At 44.5% G+C, this 26,561-nt stretch overlaps 1 protein-coding gene across 3 annotated transcripts in view; it reads right to left on the reverse strand.

Annotated features, from left to right (window-relative positions):
• Positions 1–26,561, reverse strand: part of agrn (agrin) — a 203,931-nt gene that overhangs the window by 10,430 nt on the left and 166,940 nt on the right. For all 3 annotated transcript variants that reach the window (XM_066691166.1, XM_066691167.1, XM_066691168.1), the window contains 16 exons: positions 26,409–26,514; positions 23,222–23,659; positions 20,952–21,077; positions 18,694–18,821; positions 16,419–16,533; positions 14,994–15,113; positions 14,323–14,712; positions 12,580–12,772; positions 12,178–12,393; positions 10,601–10,830; positions 9,012–9,146; positions 6,303–6,399; positions 5,197–5,361; positions 4,126–4,237; positions 464–580; positions 149–332 (listed from right to left, as the gene is read on the reverse strand). In XM_066691166.1, the coding sequence (XP_066547263.1) occupies positions 149–332; positions 464–580; positions 4,126–4,237; positions 5,197–5,361; positions 6,303–6,399; positions 9,012–9,146; positions 10,601–10,830; positions 12,178–12,393; positions 12,580–12,772; positions 14,323–14,712; positions 14,994–15,113; positions 16,419–16,533; positions 18,694–18,821; positions 20,952–21,077; positions 23,222–23,659; positions 26,409–26,514 (2,872 nt within the window). The remainder of the gene's footprint in view (positions 1–148; positions 333–463; positions 581–4,125; positions 4,238–5,196; positions 5,362–6,302; positions 6,400–9,011; positions 9,147–10,600; positions 10,831–12,177; positions 12,394–12,579; positions 12,773–14,322; positions 14,713–14,993; positions 15,114–16,418; positions 16,534–18,693; positions 18,822–20,951; positions 21,078–23,221; positions 23,660–26,408; positions 26,515–26,561) is intronic.

Here is a 26,561-nt window from a genome sequence, read left to right on the forward strand (position 1 = left end):
ATGTCATCAATGCACACTGCTATATGTACCGGTCATCTACTATACTATTTACACTGATGCAGCAATGCAGAGAGGAATGGATTCCAGGAGTGAGTGAATGAAGTGTTCTAGAAGCCAGTGGTTCCGGGGGGGGGGGGGGGGGTCTCACCGTTCTCGCAGTGAGTTCCGGTGTAGCCATGACGACACACACACTCGAAGCTCTCCAGCAGAGGGTTGCACAGGCCTCCGTTCTGGCAGGCGTTGGAGAAGCAGCGGTGCTTGGGGTACATGGAGACGTCAATGGAGCGCACGGCGTTGGCGCGCTTGAGGATCGGGGTTCCCATCAGTGTGATCTGAGACGACACAGGGAGGAGACACACGGCCCTCTTCAATACCACGTCTGTTGGCCGCCAACTCAGTCATAATCCATCCGTCAGGCAGTCAGTGTATCAGTCATCCCCTGCGCATTTTGTTCCATACTAACCTTCTGAATTGCTCCCTTAAAGCCGTCCTTCAAAGACGCAGCTCTGGCCAGTTGGCTGAAATCTGGTGCCCCTCCAACGAACAGAGACTCCTTCAGGTTCAGGGAGGTGTGCTGGTTCTGTAACACAAGGCTGCTGCTTTACCACAGGAAGGAAAATAACTGACCTATGACCTAAGCCCTTCTATCTCACTTCACTTATAGCGCCTACTGGGCCATCTTCTGGTGCTGTCCTGAATTACATCTCTGTATATCCGCCAGAGCAGTGAAAACTCCTGTCACACACCAGGCTAAGCTGTGCTGTAATTAAAATCACTCGACTCTGTGGTGCTGGTTTGGTGTATAAACTGTGCAATTTTCTGTCTCATTATAAGATCTTGAAAAGATGCCTATTAGATATAGCAAATGCATAAAAAACATCAGACAACGCTGCAGCATTAGGATCCATTTCTCTTCACAGTTATATTGATTTTTAATCTTTGTATTTATATATTTAAAAGGTAATTAAAAGACATCTGTGCAAATGAAAGTTTCAAGTAGGTTTTTCATTTCCTAACTGTGAAACAAACAAGCATGAATGCTTTTAGGCTTGATTTGGTTCCGAGGCATTTGGATTGCTTTTTATGTTATGAAGGATTTTAATAGAGGTGTGATTATTTCTCCGCCTTTAAACGAAGAGTAGTAAACCTTAATTGGTCTATAATTTGCACTCTGCTTGACCGTGAAATCAGTTTTCCAACCTGCATAAAAATGCCACAATTACATAAGGACTTGCCGACGAGGCCCCTTCTTATTAAGAATTGAGGATCTTTATTTTATGTAGGACAGTAACTGCCTCAGGGCAAATCCCAACTAATTGCTGGAAAAAAAGTAAAGCAACTGCCAAACCCTGTGCTGGTGGCTGGCATGTTTTTGCTTTCCTTTTCTGTTGTCCCTTTAAATGAAAGAGATGTGCAAAGCAGAAAGCATCTCCATCTTGCGTCTGATCCAGCACCCTGTGTGCCAGAACCCTGCGTTGGCCAGAGAGCGAATATCGGGCCTCTTTCTGAACATCTGCTGCCTTAGGTCCTCGATAGACAATGTTGGCACAGCACCAGGAACACAACCCCCTACCCTGCCTTCGGACAGGAGATGACGATGACAGCCTGTTCCGCCCCGGTGATGTGAGCGAGGGTGACACAACGCACAGTGGCATGTGTGTTATTGTGGATCGATGCATGGGCAACACTACACTGAGTCAGGGGAGGAATACATGACAACTCTGTTTGGCTTTGCACCCATGGACTCCTTGTCTAACGTGTTTCACAGTACCAAAATCAGCAGCTGCTACACCTTGTCAACAAAAATCCCCCATGCCCCCTCACATCCACAATAAAGCTTTTGCATTGTGTGTTTATTTCACAAGAACCACACCACGGTGGGGGGGATGATACAGTAAACATGATCTTTTCCTCATTCTGTCTCATCAGGTTCAAGCCAAACAGAGTTATTTATCAAATGCTTCTACTTGAAGACATGAAATGGCAGTGAGGCGATGCCCTCTGTCGACGGCTAATCTTACTATCTCGTACGATGGAACTGAGATGAGGAGAAACGCAGTGTGACACAAGGATGGGGACAAATGAAATGTCTAAGAATTGAAGAGACTTTGACTCAGATCATTACCTTACGGGATTTCTTATATCCAGACAGCACGAAAAAAAGACAAAAAGGGAAGGGGGAGATGGGGAGAGAGGTAAAGATCAAATCAAATCAATAAGGAAAGAGAGAAGAGGACATCAATAGGTGTGCAGAATGAAATAATATAAAGTTAAATTAAAAAACAACATTCTGCACTTTACACACCACACAAAACTACAGCACACTTGGAAACACACAGAGACAAGGATGTTAATAACAAGCACACACACACGCACGGCCGTTCCCTAGGATCCCTGCGCTGACACATTTGAAGAAAGCTTACTGATATTTGCAGTTAAGATTTTCACCTAGAAGTCTGGGTTTTCCGGAGCTGGGAGACTTTACTCGGTTAATATTCTAAATGTTATCAATCTCTCATGACTGCATTTCAACAAAAGCAAAAGGTGGTTTGCTCTTTGAATTAGGGTTGGTCTTATTTCTTGTACATAATATATAAAATTCTCAAAAGGGAATATATTACTCAGCTGTCTCTGTGGGACAGGTGAAGATAAGCAGTGTTTTTAAAAGCCCAACCTGTTTCCCGGCCCTGCCAAAATTATTATCCATTTCATACAGGATATTACTGACAACTACAGAGCTTTCAAGAAAAAGATCTGCTGTGAGACTTTGAGAACCGGGCCTGGGAAATAGGATGCAGACACATTAAAATACATACATACATACATACATAAAATGCATCTACATAATTTCTGCCAGTTTAATATCCCAGAGGTATTGTTTTTAGGCCACTCCTTCACACTTAAAAACAACATTTGATCATTTAAAAGAGACCATTAATACTGAAGAGTGAATGCATATTTAACAGCTCCAACACAGAAAAACAAACAAACAAAGGAATATATTTCACAGCACAAGATGGCACATGCACAAACACACACACCAGCAGTAGCCTGGATCTGTGCGCCCCCCAGCAGGGCCTAAGACATCTAATCATGCAAAAAAAGCAGCACAAACCGGCTCTTGGCCCTTGCTCTAACAAGACAAGTGACTTTGTATGGGAGAAGTACGCATGTAATTAAGCAGTACAGTGCTTAATGTATTGGATGACTCGCAGCTTATTAGAGTGCTTTCAATTGTGTGTAGTAATAGGATGCTTAACTGCATATTTCATTAATGCCCTAGCTCTCCAAACGCATTTCTTTTTTTTGTTTTCCCCAAATACCTGTGGTTCAAGCTGACATTGTGTTGCCTGGATACACAGCAGACTGGGTTTAGCAAGGGCAGAACAGTTCAGACACAGAAACTGAAATCAGGCCAGAAGACACGCATGTACAACTCCAAACACACGTACAAGGCCAGTCAGACCTACAGCAAATAAAAACACTTCCTGAACGGCAAGAGCACCGACTCAGAGGGAGGGGGCGGGAGAGCCGATATGCACAGGAAGACATCGCTATCACGCATCTACGTCTTCTCCCGACTGGGTCTCTAGAGAGCTCAGTGCCTCCCAGGCCAGAGTCCGCAATGGTCTGTTGGTTTGCTTGTGGCAGACTGAAATGAAGGGGTGCATGTGTGGGTTTTAACAGCTGCACCCCTCCCTGCGTGGAGGAAGGTCAAGGTCTGGAGTATCACACCTGGAACTAGGGCGATGGAAATGGGTCCCCAGTGGTGGGGTCAGCCACTCAAACAGGGACCCACGTCTTGGTTACTTAATCAATTGCAGTTACCATGTTCTCCCGACTCCTGCCTCACAACAACACACCTCATAACAAAACACCCATCATACCCATGCATCACGGAGAGCGCAGGAGAGCGGGCCCCCTTTGCTCTCAGTGCCTGGAGACAGAGCGCCTCTGTCCGTGCTCCCCATTAACCTCGCAGAGCTGTGAGCTATAACCAGCCAGGAGCCTCGTCTGTTGCTACACAGCTCTGATTAGGCGGCAGCGGTGGCAGTTTGTATGCCCTGCTGACAGGCGGCCGCGGGAGACTGGCACATTAACGACAGACACAACACTCTTCCTTACCGGTGACTCTCCTCTCACTTGGTCCTTGTCGTTGACATTTATCTCTCCCTTGCGATTCATGCGCTCCAGTTTCACTGTGTTCCACACATTCTTCTTAATCCTTTCCTTGCTCCTGAGAGTGTCAATAAACACACAAAACAAGAACAACAGGCAAATAACTATTCAAATGTCAGGCTGAAGAAAGCAACACAAAAAAAACAGATAAAGGTCAGAACTGACAGAGCCTTTTCATTTATTCCTTTCACCTCGTTTTCAACTTGATATTAACTACGGCCAGATTGCTTTATTCTCACAATACCAAGACGTTTTATATATTTATATTTATTTTGTGTGTGTTAATGCTTCTAGCTTTATGATGTTGAAATTATTATTTGGTCTTTTGAGAAGCAAACAAAAAACATGAGCTGGGCTAATAAAATGTTGGATCTTAAGGCTTTGTCTTTCTTTGAGGTTTTTTAAAAAACAACGGTAAAAAATCCCACTGCCATCATTTTCTGTAACAATGCTCCGTGGTTATTCACCATATCTCTACACTGTGTGGAAGTTATGGGGTAGATAATGAACTGGACTAATCTGCTCTTCAATATGAAACTGGATGCATGGTGAGCACCACTAAACAGGCACGTCTGCAGGTGCTATTATGAAGATCTAATTAGCTGTTCTCCCAAGGCAACATACAGGGCTTGTCAAACGCAAGCATAAAATGTTTTACTAGATATAAATGACATGTAACAACTTCACTATTACACATCTACCAGCATTACTATACACAGATAACAGCATCACTATTACACATGTAACAGCATCACTATTACACATGTAACAGTGTCACTATTACACAGATAATCTCAGTCATCTTCTCATTCAACAGCACATGCATTAGGACTGTTCGCAGTATAAATGGATCTGCATTAAATGTGTGTATGTATATAAATATAAATATATACACATAGATTCTAAAAGGGGGGGCAGGGAAATTTGTTTAGGCAACAGGCGTCTGCACCAGGGTGTGATTTAATCAAAAGCTTGGAGGGGTTCGTGTGGACTGAGGGATGGGAGAGACGCACTGACCTGATTACGGCCGGCCCCTTGCCCAGGTCGTAGCGGAACTCCAGGAAGCCGTCGATCAGAGCCAGAGAGATGAAGTCACCCTTGCCGTCGGTCTTCTGCCCGTTGTAGAAGAGCATGCCGTTCGAGTCCTCGGCCAGGAACACCACCGTCATGCTGACCGTCTGCCTGCCAGACGCACACAGAGACACGCAGAACACAGAAAAGGGCTTCACAAGCTTGAAAACACGCACATGTACAGATTCTCATCTCATTTATCACAGCTCCCGAGTTTGACATTTGTGCCCTTTCTTTTTATGCATTCACAGTTAAACGGTCTAAATTCAAAGCTTGAAACACAAGACAACACAAAACCCCTACGGAAAAAATGAAATGGGTCTAGTTGTCTTTCTGCGACTATTTATCTTCAGTAGAGTGTGAGACGGTGTGAGGTGATATACACTCACCTAAAGGATTATTAGGAACGCCATACTAATACTGTGTTTGACCCCCTTTCGCCTTCAGAACTGCCTTAATTCTACGTGGCATTGATTCAACAAGGTGCTGAAAGCATTCTTTAGAAATGCTTCACAAATGCTTTGCTGCATACCTCGGTTGTAACGAGTGGTTATTTCAGTCAAAGTTGCTCTTCTATCAGCTTGAATCAGTCGGCCCATTCTCCTCTGACCTCTAGCATCAACAAGGCATTTTCGCCCACAGGACTGCCGCATACTGGATGTTTTTCCCTTTTCACACCATTCTTTGTAAACCCTAGAAATGGTTGTGCGTGAAAATCCCAGTAACTGAGCAGATTGTGAAATACTCAGACCGGCCCGTCTGGCACCAACAACCATGCCACGCTCAAAATTGCTTAAATCACCTTTGTTTCCCATTCAGACATTCAGTTTGGAGTTCAGGAGATTGTCTTGACCAGGACCACACCCCTAAATGCATTGAAGCAACTGCCATGTGATTGGTTGGTTAGATAATTGCATTAATGAGAAATTGAACAGGTGTTCCTAATAATCCTTTAGGTGAGTGTACACAGCTATGTCTAAACATGAAAGCCCAACAAAAATTCAAGTAACAAACAAAAGAAAATAAGAATAAATGTATGTTCAGCCACTCACTGCAAGTCATGTCCATAACTCTGCAGCCCCCGGAGCTCCAGGAAGGAATCCCCCCCGAAGAAGGGGATATAGGCCTCGCTGGCACCACTTCGGGACTCTGAAAAACGTACAAACAAAGAAAAGCTCACTTTCATAGTATTATCCAAGTTGGCAGTTTCAAAGGACAGGTGCTTACTCGATAACGCACGCGCACAACGCTCACACGGCACAAGGAGGCTTACGCCTGGCTCGGAACACCCTGATTACTGATTATGTGGGATTACCTCATGGTAATTTAGGAACAGCGTGTGCAGCCTTAAAAACTAATCAGGCAATGTAGGACTTGCTGACAACTGTTAGAAACAAACAAACAAGAACAAACAAACAAACAACGACAAATAGTCACAGAGCGACAAGAAGGATGAGAACAGAGTGAGATTTGATCCCCGCTGGCTGGGTCACATGCCAGAGGGCGGAAAAAACCCTGTTTCCACAGCGACTGCCCGTTTCCGTTTCCTCTGATGTTTCCGTGCACAGATCTGCAACTGCACAACTCGCTGAGGCTTTCTATGTGTTTGGATTAATCGAAGCCCACTGAAATGAATGGCAACAGGCTAATTGCATCCCAGGAGCTTGTGGGCGCTTGAAAGCCGCTACTGCTAGTTTTATAATATTTACTAACACAGGCGGTCTCTTGTATTCATTATGTATATTGTGATGCCGTGCTGGGCGGCGTGGTGCAGGACCGCCCCGTACTGCTCTGCACTTCCCCGGCCCCTGGGGGAGGAAAATGCTTTACTGTTTGTTCTATGTCTACATCGCAACCTGATGCTGTTAGTTTAGGCTCGAGAGGAGCTAGGTTTTGTTTTGGTTTTGATTGCTGCGCACTATGAATAATTAAACACTTATTTCCCCCCAACCCCAGCCTTGTTGTTTCTTAAAACCCCCCTTGAGAGCCCCAAACTCCATGTCAAACCCCCTTTGGTGTCACAATATATAATATCTTCTTTTGAGTGTGCGCTACATATGGTCCATCCAATCCCAGATGTAAGATACTGCAGCCCTCTACAGTCCTCTCATGCTCCCCCTTGACTATACTCGTTAATGCACTTGGCAACAATTTGCTCCCCACTAATGCTCCCTTTTACAGAGGCACTCCTTCCTGCTCTTTCTTTGCATTACTGTACCTACTTCTGCACTTCTGGAAATTTCAGCTGCTCTGACACCACTGCACACAAATACTGTGGTTTGCACTGATTATGGTTCACTTTAAGTAGGAATAATGCTGCGTATGACACTTAATTTCACTTGTACTGTAAAGTGTAATGTTTGGAGAAACATATTTGTTGTGACAGCTGTAAGCCTTCCGATAAGTAAGCCAAAAAATCAACTAAATAACAAGAATGTATACTGATAGAGGGTGATGATTTCATTATAAAAAAGGCAGGTCCAGGCTTCAATAGATTTCAATATGTCAGAGAGAGGAAGGGGAGCTGGTGAGACAGTTTGTATCTTGCAGGTAAACAGGCCAGAGGTAAATATGATGTGGGGTAAAATGTTTATTGGGGATACCATTTCAAATCATGGCCGCTGTATATGCTTAATAGCATTTTCTTAAACTGAACACTGATGCATTGACTGCAGATCATCGCAACTGCGCCTTCCCATCACCAATAACCCCCCCGTCCCCCCAGCCCCAAACCTACAACAGCTTGAAGGTGGCAGGGCTAATAAATAACTTATTGACATCTCACTTTAGAAGCGGAAGGGTGTTAAACAGAAGCTCGAATGGTTTCCTCAGACATTTCAATTGAACATGAACTCAATTGATCACAATATGTGGCTGGCTCATGCAATCGCTCACACAATTGATTTTTTCTTTTCCCTTTTCAGTTGTCCCCCCCCGCCCCATAGACTTTATATTTCCCTCTATTTTGTATTTCCTTCATGTGTTATAGATGTATTTTTGGCTGTTGTTGTGAATTCCACAGGCGACTCCCTCCGAGTGCTTTGTCTGCACTCCTCTCCTCTCCTCCATTTTCCTGTGGTTTCCAAAGATGAATCTTAATAGTTGATGTTTGTTTGTTTGTGTGCTTATTTACTTACTTGTTTGCTCGTTATTCTGACGGACTTTGTTAGATGCAGGAGCCTTTCAATTAAAAATAAACATATAAATAAAGCCCAGACTGGCACACTAATAAAGACTTCAAACAGAAGCAGAAGTAGTTCAATTCCTGAAGCGTAGCTGCTAAGAAAGCCCCACTGAGATTCAGCACTGTCTATTCAACACAACACCTGTAGGAGGGAAGAAAGAGCTGAGGTGCTAAAAAGCCAAATTAACAATGATACAAACACCCAATGCAGTCAGCTCCCATGATTCACCAGCGAGCCCCCGGGGGGGGTTAATGCATTTGATCTCTGCCTTCAGAATGTAAATGAACAGCCACAATGTATTGTAGAGTGCTTTACACCCCACAGCCATCACTGTGCACAAATAACAGCCCCTACAGAAAATGCACATCAAGAAATGCATAATCAGAAAGAGTTTTTATAAATATGTTAAAAACAAAATGGCCTGCAAAATAAATGTACTGCATTTTGTGAGCCTATGCTAGATGTGTGAAGATAGTGAGGCATAGCTAAAATATTGCAGCATACACCAACACATATTTAAGGCATATAAACAGCATACTGTAATTAGATTTAAATACACATTGATTGGGCCTTTACCTCTCTCACAGTGAGTTCCCTCGCGTCCCATTGGACAGTCGCACTTGTAGCCGCCCTCAGGCAGCACCTGGCACTGGGCGGTGGGGTGGCAGTGGTTGGGCTCACAGGGGTTATGCGCATCAGCACAGGTTGGCCCTGAAGTTGGTGATAAAAAAATGAATATAAATGAAATCGTAATTCACAAGAATATCATTCACCTTATAAAATTTATTAATCTGGATGATAGGAGATATATATATACACACACACACACACACACACACACACACACAGACACACACAGACACACACTATATGTATGTGTAATTTTTATTTTATTTTTTATCAAGGATTTATTCTATACTGGAGGTCATTTGTAATAGGATTTATCATGAGGGTGTCACGCTTGTGAGGCCTCTTGGCTCTTCAACTGCAGCTCCTTCAAGGACATTGATCTCAGCTGAGACGAGGACTCGTCAGAATCGAGCTCTGGTGCCGTTTGCTTGTCAGGCCAGATCGCTCCAATACAAGGCCACTGTTCTCTGAAATATTTTGCACCGGTGTTGGAAGTAAACTGTGTAAACATCCACCTTCGCTCTGCACACCCTCTGCTGATCTCCATATCTGATTTTCTTTTCTGTCTTTTTAAATCCCCCTCCTTAACAAGGAGGCTCTTCAAAAATCAACCAACCGCCAAAGTGTCAAGCATTTATGAAAATGGCGGTGCTTATCACACTGCCAGATATATGCAGACGGTGCTCTTTTACAAATGAAATATTTGCATTCTCAAAGGCTAACCTAAGCTCTGCACATCTGAGGCATTTCAAATAAAGAAAATAAATAAATAACTGTCATGTTGATGCTGCATGGCTGATTACATTTGCCTCACTTATTACCTCAGTCCTTCATGTATCTTTACGCTGCTCTAACCCTGGATTTGCGGGGGAGAGAATCCCACTATTCACAGGGAAGCTGCAGAGCCTTGCTTCATTGCCGTACTGCAGGGGGCAGAAATTTCTAGAGGTTTCTTTTAGTAGCTGGCAGAATGAAAAACTACCCACATACAGTCTGACTAAGTTCAGCTCAACTCCCTGACTACACTGGAGTTTGCAGATATGCTTTAGATCACCAGCTGGAGTTTAGACCACAAGGATGCAACCACTGTGTGAGAGAACAGCGTGACCTTTAGGCTGAGAACTGCAAATGTTTTAAGTTTTTTTCTTGTCATCTCTGTGTTTCTGACACCACCAACGACTCCCTCGCGTGAAACCGTGAGCTGTCACTGACCAGCAGCTGCCGTGTCACACCTCCTCCTTTAGTTAAAGGGCTTGGACATGACACGAAATCATCTCAAGTTCGTGGTGCTGGTGTTCGTGGTGTCCAGGATTTTGCCTGATATTTGTGGAATGAAGCTCATCAATAAAGAATAACTGGGAAACGTGCATATTCTTCATCCAGTTATTCAGCAAAAAATGAGGGTCTCTATTAAACAGTTCACTGTGGATCTCTGGCTCTACCGAGATGTGGTGAACAGACAAGACCTGGTTCCCTTTGCAAATCCTACGGAGGAAGAGGAAGGGAAAAGAGAAAGAGACAGTGGACGCACTCACCTGAGAACCCATTGATGCACTTGCAGTGGAACATTTCGGCCTCTTTGACCTGGCACAGCGCCCCGTTCCTGCAGGGGTTGGGCTGGCAGGGGTTGTTGCCGCACTCGCCCACGCCCGTGCCGTATAGCACGTTCCCGCCCTTCTCCTGCAGGTTGTACACCATGTTGTTGACGTCCAGCATGCGGATGCAACCCAGCAGCCCGGTAGAGATGGATGTCCTCTCCTTCACGCTGTAGGCAGACAGAGCACGGGCAGGTGAGAGAGAGAGAGAGAGAGAGAGAGAGAGAGAGAGAGAGACAGTGAGCCAGCGGCCAGGCACTGCTTTCAGTTCAGCTTCCCACCTTCTTTTTATTGCTCCCGGATTGTTGCATTTAACACACTGATTCAATATTCTAGTTTAAGGAACAGCTGCTGCATTTAATACTTAAGTCGGTAGATACTTAACTGGTTTTATTATATTTTAATTTAATTTTAATGTTAAAAATATATTTTAAATACGGTAATTGGTCTACAAGGCACAGCTGAAATGCGCTTGAGTCACTAGACCCCAGGTTTCTGATCCAACCAGCAACATGAATTGTTTATAAATATATATATGTGTGTGTGTTTAAAAAAACAAAAACAAAAACGCTTGTGTCCTTGCTTATTATATTCAAACTGAGCATAAGTGCATGTTTTTTATGCATAACAGAGCATTGTAGATATCTGAATAAAATGTCTGCTTTGCTGGTTGGGTCCCACTCCCAGACTGATGAAGGTGAGGGATGACTGATGTTAAGAAACCATGCCATAAGCGAATGGAATAAATATCTGCTGAGAGCTGCAGAATGGAGAGAGATCAGGCGATTGGGGGAGAAACACTGGAGTCTGCTCAGGCTTAAACTCCCCTTGCATCCTGCAACAAAGTGGAGTTGACAGAGAGTACCCAATTATAACTTCCAGCTCACACAGCGCTGCTAACTTCGACCACACTGTGCAGGCTGCCTCCACAGACTGTGACAGACCGGGCCGGATTGCGCAAATATGTTCAATCCGTTTTCCGAAAGCTGGGAGGGAGCAGTGGAACACCACACGGCGCTAATGAGTTTGTGTCACGGTGTGCGTTGGCAGAAAATAAGCACAGAGACCATATATAACTAATTAAACATCTATGACGTGATTAATTCATTGACTATCAAGAAATTTCTTCTGCAGTCTAAGCTGGAATAACCCCCCTCCCTCCAAAATCAAAACAAACAAGACCTTGTTTCACAGGATTTCTGTCACTACCAGTAATCAGCAGGTGACAATTAGAATCGACGTGCAAGCTAATTGTGCTAATGGCTAATTAGACTTTTTATTGTTGTGGGGCATTTAATTAATTAGTGCTTCAGATGGAAGTGTATTTCTTAGTCACAAAAAGGAGCAAGAGACGGAGAAGGAGAAGGAGAAGGAGAGGGAGATAAAAAATATTAGGGTGAGAAGAGAGAGGAAGGAGAAGGGTGTGAACATAAGGAGAGAGAGAACAGAGAAGAGAAAAAATGAGTGAAGAAAAAAATAATAAAAGACATAGCAGAGTAATAACTGCTGTCACTCACTCCTGCTGGAGCTCGTCCGGCACGCCGCCGATGAACAGGTCGGTGTCGAGGTTCAGCCCATCGGTGCCGGGGGGGCTCTCCCCGTTCACGTGCGATTCCCCGTCCACGCTCAGCATCCCGGTGCGCCGGTTTCGGGTCACGATCAGCTGGTGCCATTTCCCGGGCTCGATCCGCACCTTACTGGTCAGGGTGCCGGTGCCGGAACCGGTGTTGAACCTGTGAAGTGCGAAACCCCCGAATCAGAGATACAGGAGGAGGAGCAGTTTCAGCCCCACGTTGGCTTCTCTTTCAAATGCCTTCTCTTTCTCTTACGAAGACAAACTAGCCAAAACCATGAGTCAATTCATACAATACAATCTACACGGCTGCATGACCCCTGACTGCCCCCCGTCACACACGCACCGCAGCTCCACGTAGCCCGACACCAGAGTCAGCGAGATGAAGTCCTTCTTGCCGTTCTGCCCGTTGAAGAGCAGCACACCGTTGAGCTCGGATGCCCTGAACTCCATGGCGATTCTCACAGTGTGGTAGGCCTTCATGGTGGTGAAGGCCAGGTAGGACTTGCCCCCAAAGGCAGGGATGTAGTATTTGATGACTTCCAGGATGAAGAGGGGAAAAATAAAACAAACCAACAGAAACGTGAATCTTCACTGACAGGGAACGGAGTGTCCTCTTCCAGCAAAGACATGCATCAAAACCTCATATGGGCACATATTATATACATGTTTAAGTGTTTAATGGCATCAGAAGTAGAAAATAAAACAGCTCTGTTATTTATTATTCTTGTTATTATTGGTATTCTTTTTTCTTTCTTACGGACTCTTACACTCTTAGTTGTCACAAGAAACACTTTTCAAAAGCATAACAAAACACGGGAATCGCAATAAGTGCAAAATACAATACGAACCACATATGTCCCAGTAGAAATGAGGTAAAACAAGTACAAATAGGACTTGTAAACACAGCACCTCGAATGACAAGGTCTTTTAGAGCTAAGGAGTGCGTGTCAATCATAACCTTGTATCGCTGACAGGTTTAAATAAACAAGAAGCTTCTAGACATCACGAGGGGATTATTGTAACTATTATTGTAATGTGTATAAACACATTCTCCTGACCTGGTCTCTTTGATTTAAATACTTATCTTGGCAAATGAGTGACACTGCATGACCTGCCGTCCTGCCTTCTCCCTCATGTTCAGACATTGATAAGGTGTCTCTATGTCTCTGCTTTTCTAAATGTATTTCATGGGTACATGTGTGCGGTTTGCGTGCGTCACCCAGAAAAGCCCCAGGAGTGAGTACACGGATCTGCCCTGTCTGTAATGCACATTTCTGAAGAGCACTTAAACAATTTGTCGTTTGCCTCCGTTTAAAAGCCTCCTCTGGAAAGCTCTGAAATCGTTCTCCAGAGAATGCCGGTTTGATCCTGTTTCTAACGATAGCCCTGACTAACGAAGGCCCGGCTGAGCGGAGGTAAACTTTCACCAAGAGGAAAATGGGTCTCGTTGAGGGGAACACTTTCGCGATCTTGATGTGAGGACGTACACGTGATGCCTTCACCCAAAAAAGAAAGCAAGTACTGTTTTCTTCAAAGAAATAGGAAGTACAAGTTACAAATAGGAAAAATATATATATATGTTTTGCGAGATGTCATTATTTTCCCTTTAAATTGATGATAACTTCTCTGACATAAAACTAAAAAAAACTCAAGACTCTCATGATTCAAGATCAGGTTTTGAACTGGACCAGTTGAACCCTTATTTTTTGGGAAGCTCTTAAACACACTGAAGGTTTAAATAGCCCTCGAAATCCTTCAGGACTGCCAACATGCTCAGAGTGGCACAGTGCCGCCCTCCACACTGGTGTTACAAGTGTAGGCAACTGTTTAGATCACACATCTTCATGTTGTGAAAGCATGTCACTGTTTACTTGAATTTGTATTGGGGGAGAGAGAGAGAGAGAGAGAGAGAGAGAGAGAGATAGATAAAGACAGTACATTTTCAAGTAGTAGTAAGTATTCTCTGGTACAAAATAAAAGCACAGCCTGGGCACAAGTTTGCAATTTGCGATCTGGTTTGATCTGGTTGAGGCAGGGGAGAGAGAGAGAGAGAGAGAGAGAGAGTTGTGTTGTTAATCGCACTCACCTTTTTCACAAACGGCGCCCCCTCTCCCAGCGGGGCAGATGCAGGTGAAGTCCTTGCCATCGTCCTCGCAGGTCCCCCCGTGGATGCAGGGGTGGGAGTCACAGGGCTTATGCAGTTTTTTGGGATGGGGGGGTGGTCTAGCTCTGGCGGTGGTGGTGGAGGTTGGAGGCAGGGTGGAGGAGGTGGTGGTGGGCGGGCGGGGCGTGGCCACGGGGGCAGCCGCGGTGGTCTTCCGGCTGTAGGGCCGTCGGGTGGTGGATCTGGGTGTGGTTCCCGGCCGTCTTGTCGTCAACGAGACCGTGGGCGGGAGGGTGGTGGTGGTGGTCGGCACAGTGACTGCTGCCGTGGTGGTGGTGGTGGTGGTCGTGAAGTAGGGAAGCGTGGACAGACCTGCAGGGAGTGAGACACAGATGTTGGGTGGCAGGGACAGCTGTGCAGCAGCCATGTACCACCAATCAGAGCGAGCCACCGAAGCAAACTGTGATCAGGGATTTACTGCTAAAGCTCCCGCCTCCAAAGCCAAGGTCAGTGGGACACCGGGCTTCTGCTGGCCATGCTTTAAACAGTTATATTTACCCAAAGATTGCATCAGACTTTAAATGTATCAGTTTTAGTAGTTCACTGGGGTTTGAAATGCACAGTTATACACAGTAGGATTCGATGTAAATTACCAAAGTTATTGAATCTGATGTTATCCAATTCTGGCTTCTTGACCGATATCGCCTTCTTCTTGGAAACCCTCAGCTGTTTGAGAAGGGCATTTTCCACATCCTCCACTGTGTATCTGGTGTCTAGGATAAAAAACAAACAAACAAGCACACACAAAACAGTTTCACAGTGAGATGACATGACTAAGCAGAGCACCCTGTGTCATTTGTATATGATGCAGGTTGAGCTTGGTTGTCCCTCCTGTTAGAAGTCGTGCTTTGGCATCTTATGGGAAACCTAATGGCAAATTGAGTGTAATTCTCTTCAATAGATTAAGTGTACCCTGACAGCAGGGGGTAATAAACCCGTGCTGTACGTGGGGAAGGGATGTAAAAGAATAAGAAATAACCAATCATGCTGATGGCACTCCATGGGAGACAGCATTTTCAAATGATCTGTTCGTGCAATAAAATAACTGTGCTTCCTGTTTTTTTCCATACACATTAAGGGCTGCACTTCTTGATATGATCTGAGTATGGGAGTCTCTTTATGTCTCTGCAGATGGGGAGGTTATTAGCCATCGAGGACTGCTTTTACAACAGGCTTCTTTGCAAAAACATTCAATGGTACCAATTAAGGCAAATGCAGCGAGAGTTTTATGTGTTGCTCAGAATGCCTCTGAAAAGCTTTATAGTGAATGTCAAAAAGCTGTTCACTCTCAATGTTATTAAACCGATCTCTCTCTCTTTTTTTTGCCTTTTTATTTGTCTAAAGTGCAACTTGTTACCTGGGCAAATTTCATAAACGACTACTGCAGCTCAGATGGCACTCCTGAAAGCTGCGCAAACACAGTGCCGTGGCTTAAACAACGAGCCCACGGCTAGATTTCAATTTCAATATTGTTTGTATACTGGGGGGGGGGTTCTTCTGTCACTACTGAGTACAATCTTTTCTGCATTCATCTTGCCATTGCCTATGTTATACGGGATGTCACAATATGGAGGGATCCACTGCAATGATGCTGCAGTCTTCTAAGCTCAGTATGAAGTACGCTGACTGGAGCCCCCCAGGGCACTGACAGACCAGCAATGGACACATCCCCAAGAGCCCCCTGCCCTTTCTGAGGCAGAGGTGTCTGTGGGCAAAGAGACAGGAACACTTACAGAATGACTCACCTGTCAAGGAGTTCACTGCACCTAGAATGACTCACCGCCTGAGAGTTACACGCCCCCCCCCCCCAGGATAACCTTGTTTTTAGATTTTAGCTTTTTCTCCACAGCAACATTTTGTTAGCATTTAAAAGTGCCGATATCAGAAGCCACCACAAAAGAAACATTAAATTAAATTATTATTTGCCCTTTTCCTTTAAAGATATGTTGGACCCAAAAAGTAAAAGAAAATTCCAGCAAAGACCCATCTGTGAAACCCTGTGATAAACTCTCACTCACCCGGGTCGAAATGCGCCTCCACGAAGGCCAGGATAGAGTTGCTGGGAGCCAGTCTTCTCACTTGGACACTCTTGAAATCTTTCTGTACGTCAGACCGCCTGAACAAGTCGTTCAACTACACAACAAAGAACAAAAATACAATTTAGCTTGAATGACAAAAGTGGAGGTCTGAAGTACTGGCACCAGCCAGCAAAATTTTCACAGATATGAAGAAGAAGAAGGTATTTAAAACACAGAACTGGCACCTGGTGTGTTGCAATGACAATAGGTGCGGGGGCTGTTAACTAATTATGTTAATTATTACTAATGCCTAATGGTAATTTAAAAGCATTAGGTAATAGTATAATCCTCCTTTTTTGTTTTTGAAAGCTGTAATTATGTCTCCCGACTCCTGCTGCTTTCCAGATCGGACACTCACTTCAATAGAACTATCAGAGCCAATAATTACATTTGACAAATGAGCTTTAAAAAAAAAAGTCTTTCCCTGCAAGCATCACCTAAGTTTTTTCTTTTTTGTGTGTGTGAAGACTCCAGAAACCCTTTGAGTTGAGGAGTCCAGGACATGCAGACCAAAGCCCTCGGATTACCCTATCAGATTTGGCCCGGTGTGTGTTGTTTGTTTTCTGTGTTCCTGGGACGTGCTTGGATTATAAATGCCGGGTTGACACTCAAAACTACAGCTCTGACGTGTGTGTGTTTGCCGTTCCTCTCGACTCCCTCTGTTGACAGCGCGGCAGTTACACAGAAAACACACCCCCTCTCTCCTCGTCTGCCCCCCCATCCCTATTCCACAGCCTCTCCTTGAAAAGCAATGGAGCACTACTCTTCATCGTGACGCCCAGTGCATTTAATGTATTCAAAGTCCCCTGAGATTCTTCATGCGCAGATCAACCCCCCTTTCCCAGCATGCTCCTTGTGAGTAACCTCTATTGTCACCAAATCCCCGTTGGAGAGGGGGAGGAGGAAGGAGACTCCCCCACCGATTACCTTGGCAGGGGTGATCTGCCACTTTGGCCTTTTCACTTGCCACACTTCCTTCCAAGGTGAAGGCAAGATCACCAGAGATAATGGGGTGAGGGGTCAAATTAAGCAAGCAAAGAATTAGTGAACTCTCCAAAGGTCCCCCTCAGTGCAGTCAAATGAGAGACAGACAGGGAGAGGGGGGCAAACAAGGTTTAAAGTAAGGCCAGAAGCTCAGAGTGACCCAGACACCGGACAGGGCCTTCAGTGATGTTTATTTTCAGTCTATCGGGCAAAGGAAAAAAGAGAGAGAATAGAAAATAAAACAAAGGATTGTGTGTGGGGGGGGTCAGCTGCTTATCTTTTGATGCAGAGGGCTCTGGTAGGCTTAGCACATGTGGCATTTTGTTCAAGCTTGCCCTAATTTAAAGAGCCCTGGAAGGCACTGACACCATCTCCAGAGCCAGCACAGAGCCGCTGAGATTCTGATTTGAAAGTATAATTATTACTCGGACCTTCGGGTTTTATTCCCTATTAATTCAAACACACACAGACGGGAGAAAAAAATAAATAAAGTATAGGTCAAGCAATCAAGGCCGCCTGAAACTGGTATTTAAAAACCTCCATGTTGTGCTGCTGGCCCACAGTGAAGCATACGGATTGTAAACCTTGAAATATGAAGGAAATGTGAAAAATAAATACAAAAAATAAAAATCCTTGATTGCGAAACTCTGTTATTTTGAGTCAACTGTTCACAGATTTATAGATTTTTCTGCTCCTGCACAATAAAACAATAGGGGTAGTACACTGGAGGCAATAAATAAATAAATAAATAAATAAATAAAAAGGAGAAATAGCTAATCATGTTTTTTCTCTGAATGTCTCTGAATGTGTAGTAGGAATGTCCAGTGTAATAAGCCACTTGAGATTTTCTTTTTTGTGTATTCAGTCACGAAGCAAAAGGAGGCTCTGAACAGCAATACACATCTGTATGTCCACACCTAAGTTCAGACGTGAGCAGAATACCAGCCCTGCCTGTGAAGGCCCTCCCTGATCTGAATACTGTGGAGAAGAAAATAAAGAACTGGTCTGGAGGTGGGGGCCAGCTTCCCGACGGCCCTCCCAGGCCCGAGGCAGGGCCATTTTTCGCAGGGATACTTGTGAATATCTAATCGTGGTGCCACTGTGGTGTTTGCAATCAGAGCTCCGATTACAGCACATGGCACCTCACTACACTGACCTACACTGTCCTGCACTACACAAAAGCCATGTTACATCACTACTCTGGGAGGGGAGAACTTGTGTGGCTACTCACCGCACTCTCGATGCTCCTCGCTGTTTCGCCAAACAGCTCCGACTTGGGGTCCTCCATCTCCGGTGTGTAGAACACCTCCTGACCTTCGACCTCTTCCAGGTGCAGGAAGCCGCTGAACTTCATGGTTGCTAGAACAACCAGGAAAAAAGAAAACACAGGCTTGCGTGAACAGCTGGAACTGGGCAGATCTCTGAACACCCCCCATAGGAGGAACCAAAACCACAAACGCAAACCCTGACCCTGAAGGTAGTGCCAGTCTGGAGGTTAGTGTGATGAAAGCAGAGCTGTCATTAGTGATTCGTTTGTTTTGTTTTTTGTCCATGGTGTGGTGTGGTGGGGGGTGAAGAGGTTGGGTGAAGTTGGGGCTGCAAGTGGAATGTGGAAACGAGAGCCGCTGCTGTGAAATGACAGGTTGGAGTTTACCCTGCCGAGCGTCCCACGGTTCCCGTGAGCTGGGAGGACCATGGTGAACTAAGTAGAGAGAAACGTGTTAGTGACCACAGAGGACACACATTGACACCCACAGGACTGTAGTAATTCACCAGGCACAAAGACACACAAGAACAAGACAAACACACAGGACCAACATGTGCACACAGGGCCAGACACGCACACACGGGGCCAGACCAAACAAAACACGCAGGCGTTAGCAGAGGAGGAGAAGAAAGAAGATTGTTCTTGATTAACAATGCCTGCTCCAGTCTGCTTGCCAGTCCTCTTTTTGACCCGACACTATTCATGACACAGCCTCTGTGTTAGACCTCAGCACCCTACAGTGCGGCCCACTGCCCTTATATCTTACTGCAAGTCATTAAGACCTGGTGGGAAAATTGCACACAGCGCTAACAGGGACAAAGGAGGACTGAGCCAAACTCTTGAATGCACACATCCCATAAAACGCAGAATACACTGCCTGCATCAATCAAACTCCAGCGCTTCAACTCCTCTTTTCTGTGGTAGCACACTTGTACGATTATCTTGAAAGATACAGGTAATTGTTTCCTAATCTGCTGATTGAAAGGATGACAGAGAGCTCTATAAATTGCATGACAAGGATTTTTTTACTTCTTCTTCACGCATCTGGCTTAGAATTTGATATAAAAAAATAAAAAGAGACAGAAAAGCATTTTCCACGGAGTACAAAGGAAAACAGAAAAAGGCACACGTGAGCACACGCCACACACACAAAGGCAATCACTCAAAAAATTTACTAGAGATAAGAATCAGTGGTTTGAATTCACAAGAGTAGAAATCTTCTGGAGGGAAGTAAATGCGAAAGACACTGGCAGTGCTTCTGTGGAGGTTATTAAAACAATAGTGACAGTGACAGATAAGGGAATGAGGCCCGTCTTTTACCAAATACTGTCTTTTCAAATTTCATAACACTGGGTTTACAGGGATACCTTCAGCGCTTACAGGATATCTTGTCATTGAATTCAAACATCCAAGTGACAGAGCACTGGGACGCACTGACGGGACAACGTATAAACATATATATGGATGTACTGAATACTTCTATTTATAGTCCTAAGGCAAGAATAGCCCTTGCAGATGCTGGGAAAAAACAACATATTTTAATAGATATAATATAATATAATAGATATAATAAAACACCAGCCCAGTACATTCAGACAGCTTTACACCTCCGCTTTCTGATTTCAGAGGCTTGAAGGGATTTTGTTTCCTGTACAGAGACCTCGGCATGTTTGCTGTGCACGGGGGTGCGGAGGTATGCACATCGGCCGTGCACACTCTCAACACTCTTCATCAGATTTTCCACAGATCCATTTGGGCGTCCTACAGAGTGCTCTACAGAAGGTATCTGTGACCCAATATCAGTGTGCTCTGTGCAACTGCTCTGTTCAGATGCCAAAGCCGCCAGCTGTGAGAGGCGCCTGTCTTTGCAAACGCTCTACCGTCCCCTCAAACCAAAGGTGATTTCACGACAGGGATTCAATCACTTCTAAACAGTCTTAGCTACAACTCTGTCTCACTCTCTCTCGGGAAACAAAAAGATAATTGAACAGGAAATAGCACAACAAACACACAGACAGACAAACACACAGGTAAACAATGGGAAGACTTGCTTAGGTCCCAAGAAAGATTATGGATTATTATTATTATTCTTTGTTAACACTCTGCTTTCCTCTAGTTGGACTTTTGGCATGCCCAGATCTACTAAATCCCGAACTATAAATATTTCAGTTTCTTTGTTATGCAGCCAGGTGAGGGAGTTGGTGGGTGGTGGACACACTTACGTGGACAGTTGGAGCCATCGGAGTCACTGGCCGCTGTCCTGCCATCTGGACAGCACCCGAAGGCCGAGTTGTCACAGGAAGACCTGTCCTCAGGGGCCGGAGGAGGCGGAGCAGTGGTGGTGAGCTCTGACAGGGGCAGAGAGAGAGACCGAGAAAGAGACAGAAGGAGAGTGAGAGAAACACAGAGGGTTATTTGGAGGTCTACTTCGAATTCAAATCCAGCGATTAAAAGCTGACTTCCTCCCACGCCCTGTCGCACATAACAAACCCATATTGGGTGGTGGATTCTTTCTTCCTCTTCACTGGGAAAAACACTAGAAGAAAAAAAAAATCACCATCAAATATGGGGCTCTACATGTCAAGTCAGACAACTCAATTTAGGTTTAGTCTGACTCTGCAGCAGGGGGAGCAATGCCACAAACTCTGAATTTGCCAACTCATGTGTTTTTGTTGTTTGTTTAATTCATTCATTTGGCGTCAAATAAAAATAAAATACTGGGGCGCTAGGTTGCCTGAAGTGGACTTTATTCCTACTTCATATTCAAAAGACAAATCAAAAAGTTTTCAAACTTCTGAGCAGCATCATCAGATTTTCATCCGCAAAGTAAAAATGTGTGTTTGTGATCTGTAAATTAGTGTGCAATATCTATATGTGTGTATATACTACACATATAAATACATACCTTGATTTACAGTATATGTGTTTAATTCAGTACATTATTCTAAAGTGTGTATCTTCCACTCCAGCAATAATCTGCGATATTGTCAACTATTGGCTTCAGGGATCTTGTCTTGACAAATGTTTATGAGCTGAGGTTGACTTACGATGCACGGGAAATTAAAGAGGACGATAAAAATAAAATATATAAATATACGAGATGACAGGCAAACTAAACAAGCTATAAACATATCAGAGGGCTTCTTCAAGGACGCTCTGACCCCGGGTCCCCCAAAAAAGTGCAGGATGTGGAAAATTACTCTGGCAAAGAAGCGAGTGCGCCACTGTGCATCGGTTAACCCTGCAGCTACAGATTGTACGAGAGGGTAGTAAAACACAGCAGGACTGCATCTGTCAGGTTATAGCCTGGGAAGCCAGTGTCCTGATGGGGGATTCAGACGGTACCCAGCAACCCAATAAGATATGACCAGCCCGGAAACACGAGGCCTGCATGAAGCAGTCTGGTGTATTTTCATAAAACCCGCCTCACTCCCCCACCACACACACGAAATGCATATATTTTCATTGTGGAAATTGGCTCATAAAGTCAAGGATGCACTAAACTCATTTCAAACAGCCATGGGAGATTAAAAGAGCAACTGCCATATTATTATTGTTATTATTATTAATTCACTTTCTACTTCTATTACAATAATGTTGATGATGTTTAATTATGCAACCACTTTAACCTATATTAATAAAGATACTACTACCACTAACCATTGTAATAAACTTCGGAGAAATCAAAATCTTTCTAAAAATAAACAAACTTTGTTCTGAAGATTACAGTGTTTTCTTGTTCTTTTTCTTCAGACTTTCAATTTTACTGCTCCAGATACTGCAGCTGATGAAATATGTTATTTTCCCTTTGGGGTTTTTCACTCCTACCAAAGGTGACCTCAACGACAGCTACAGCATAAAGGACCTGCCGATCCATGCCCCGCGCTTAACGGTCTCGGCTGTAAACACTCAGGGATCACCAACCCACCTCTCGTGGTCTGAGCGCTGGCGTTTGGGTTTTTATATGGTGTTGTAAAAAGTCAATCAATTTGAAGAAGAAATTGAGTTCTTTTATGTATCTTCCCACCTTCAAACTGTGATTCATGCTTTTTCCTCTGTACTAGACGATAAGAAATAGATCTTAAATCCTACTAGAAGTTTAAAAATGTTTAAGTAATGATAATAATAATCTTAATAATAATAATGATAGCACAGCACTTTTTTAATGGAAAGCTTGAGTGAGCTTGAGATGTTAATCCACTTGTACCTTTTGATTACAGCAATATGAAATCAAGCCAAAAACTAAATTTCCACTCACTGCGACCCATAAAACATGAAACAGGTTGACAAATTAGACAAGTCTGTTGGGTTCTGTCTGCTGCCGGGTTCCTGGACTGGCTCCTTCTCGTTTGTCATGTTTCTTATGTTCTTACAACACGTTTGGTGGCAGTAAGTGGCATTTAGTCTGGTTTTGTTTGTAGTTTTGCCCTTTCTTCAAGCCCATGTCTAAATACCAATTCGGAGCTGGAATGTATTCGAAGTGCACAATTACCCGGAGATTCGTCCCCGCTAGCTTCTGGCGAGGCGCTACCCTCAGAATCATCATCTCCACTGGGCTCCCCACTGCCCGAGTCCTCGAAGGGGAGAGGTGAAGAGGAGGAGGATGAAGAGGAGGACGGGGTGGGAGCGGGGGCCGTGCTGGGGATGGGGGATGTGGGCCGGGCAGGGGTGTGAGGGACCCTGGCCGTGTGGGGGGACCTGTAGGTGGTGCTGGGGCGCTGGGTGGTCGGAGGGTGCCTCCCCTCGGTCTTTGGGGTGGGTGGGGGCGGTAGGGCTTCTACGAAGATAGGCTGCGTCTCCTCCACCGGAGTGATGGGCTTGCTCCGGCGCGGCGTGGTGGCTTTGCTGTGGGTGGTGGAGGGGCTGAAGAGGGAGGTTGGGGTGGGGTTTGGGCTGGGGCTGAAGATCTGCCCGGGAATTGTGATGGTTTCTGGAGAAAGCAGGAATGAAATGATGGGTAAGCACAAAAATGGCAATGCTTCTTCTTTCTTGATGCTGTTCTCCTTTTCCTCTCATCTTACACACACACATGCACACGCACACACACATATGCAAAAGAAAATCCCAACTTGAGGTTTGAATCCACAGCAGTTTAGACATTTCAGAAGTAGTTTAGTCTTATTTTGTACTTTATTTATTTTCTCCCTCTTCTCTCTTTTTCCAAGCTCCTGCAGGGAAACTTTAACAAACAGCTATAAAACCCTTCCAGTTATAAATGATTGATATTATTAGGACACAAACTGAGCTTTAGATCAAACTGCACTGGGGCTGCGGTAAGCATACAACACACGTCTCTAAATACAGCTGTTAAGCACTGTGGTATAGATGCATACGCCTGAGACAGGAGACATTTAACCCGGCCTTGATTCCCAGGTCCGTCCGCTCATCAGCGAGACAAATTCCATACGAGACACTGGACGGCGACTTCCTGTTGAAACCTACAAATGGGAAGCCCTGACTGAGTTGGTTAGGAATTGACGCAGTTGGCGGGATGGTCAATGTCCAGTCACAATGGGATTGCACAGTTTGAACACAGATTTAAATGGAGAACCTCCACAGTTACAGATGAAGCTACTGATGAGTGTAGTGGCATTGCAATCGTAGATTACTGAAGACATCGGTCACCATGGCCTAATGTAAAGCCATCATAATCATGTGCAACAACGACAGGGCTATCTATATTATAAATATCTATACTGCACCCATGAGAATGATGTGTCTCTTGAGGATGTATTCATGCTGACAATTCAAGCACAAATAGCCTCCGCAAACAGGTATCAGTTGATTTTTGGACTGTTTTTCATGTTTTCTTCTTATTCAAGAAGTGACTGTTCGGATTCCAGGTGGGAGTTTAGAAGGACTTCAAATACGGTGGTGAACACCTACGACCGCTTCAAACTGTACGGATCAGTCAGCCCCAGAGTGAGGCTGATTCACCTGAGAAGGCAGAATCAGAATGCCTCCCATACACACCGCTGTTTTCATGTTTTATTTATTGCTCCTCATTAAATGCAAAACAGTTTTTAATTAAAATACTAATCTGTGCTTGATAGGGTAACTGGAATAACCTAACAAGTGACGCAGTTGGAATGTGGTGGAAAAAAAGTAAAATCAAGGCATATACCAGGTAAATTATTTATAACATCTCCCAGTGAAGCATATCTGAACAAATCAAATCTTTTACTTTTTTTTTAATTACATTTGCTGCATCGTTGATTATTTCCCTGCCCTGTATACTCTCCCTACTCTCTTTTTTTCTCGGACAACTGCTTTCATGACAGGTACTATCATAAGGGGACAGGACGGCTGGTAAGATGTGACAGGATAGGCTGCAACATGCGAGAAATGAAGCAGCTGCACAGAGAGATTGGCACACCCCTCTTAATTTGGCTGGCATGCTGCATGCAATTGTATGCCACTTATTTAAAATCCAATTTGCTTACTCTGAATTCCGTTATTTATTTTCCTACCCCCCCCCCTTTGAGTTCGTACAGAGTTTACATTTAATTGCGCTGTAATCATCTCATATTTGATCAGTAATTACCGCATGCCGTGAGAGACATGTGACCTTTTATTGAACAAACTCCCTATCTCCACGCAGGACAGGGCTCGGAGAGCTGCTAGGGCATCGTGCAGCGACACCACCTTGGCGTGTGGGATTAATTTATTTTTCTCCTTGGCTACACCTGTCAATCACAGACCAAGCCGAGCGGCGCCTCTCTCTAGGAGTGTTTCAGTGCTACGCAGGTATACACACAGTCTGGGTGAGCGGAGTCATAGCAGATGAGACAAGCAGAAAGGAAGGCGTGTTGTAATCAAGGTTTAATGCCTTGCTTGATTTGTGACAGGCAAGCTATGAATTTTTTTTTTTTAATAGAAAAAGAAGGGAAAAAATATCTCTACAGACGTACATAAACGTATCTATATGTACTTACTTCGAAGCTGTGTTTTTAAAATCTCTCTGCATCTCTCCCACACTCACACACACACACTCACAGAAGCAAAAGATAGAAGCGAGATCTGACTAGCGTCCAAACAGAAGCATCTATACCCCACTGACCATATGTTAGTAAGCATTGCCAATGCAGGAAATCCATGCAGGTGACAGGACCATATGTGATGCAACACTATGCTGCCAGACTCCAGCAGAAACAACCCAAGAGCCGCCGCACAGTTTATTACACCAGTGTGATGCCAGAGGAGCGTGCACTCTCACATTCATGCCAGATATTTTCTTCTACACTTCTACAAGGTTTTGGCTGTAACAGGCAGTGCGGCAGTAAGGGGACCGGTATCTGAGAGGCCTGCTCCTGGTAATTTGTACCCAGCCACACATGAAATGAACCTCATGATCTGTCCGAGTACTGAGGTTCCGTACTCTCTCTCCTTCTCAGGATACCTTCAGAGCCACAGCTCACTCTCTCTCTCTCTCTCTCTCTGTAAATGTGTCTGTGTCTGTAAATTTATAATGCATTGTTTCTTTTCTCTGTTTATTTTACCCAGCAATCACAGCCATGGATAAAAGTCAGTTCATTCAGTCAAGTTAAATAAAAAGGTCAAAGAATAAATATGATAAACAGATCTCTGCAGAAAGGCGAAGACAGCTTTCAGTGGCGACAGTGACACACCCTGTGCGATGGAAAAGACCGGAGGAAAAAGGAAAAAAGTGCTGATCTCACCTGAGCACTGCCCCATGTTTCTCACAGCAATAGCCTTATTCTGTCGGCAGGCAATGGTCTTCAACTGGCACTGGTCAGCATAGGTCACTCCATCAGACCCACACACCTGAGCAAACACAAACACAGACCCTTAAAAACACCACTGTGACAAGA

Source organism: Amia ocellicauda, chromosome 18, assembly GCF_036373705.1.
Source record: "Amia ocellicauda isolate fAmiCal2 chromosome 18, fAmiCal2.hap1, whole genome shotgun sequence".
Taxonomy (NCBI): Eukaryota; Metazoa; Chordata; class Actinopteri; order Amiiformes; family Amiidae; genus Amia; species Amia ocellicauda.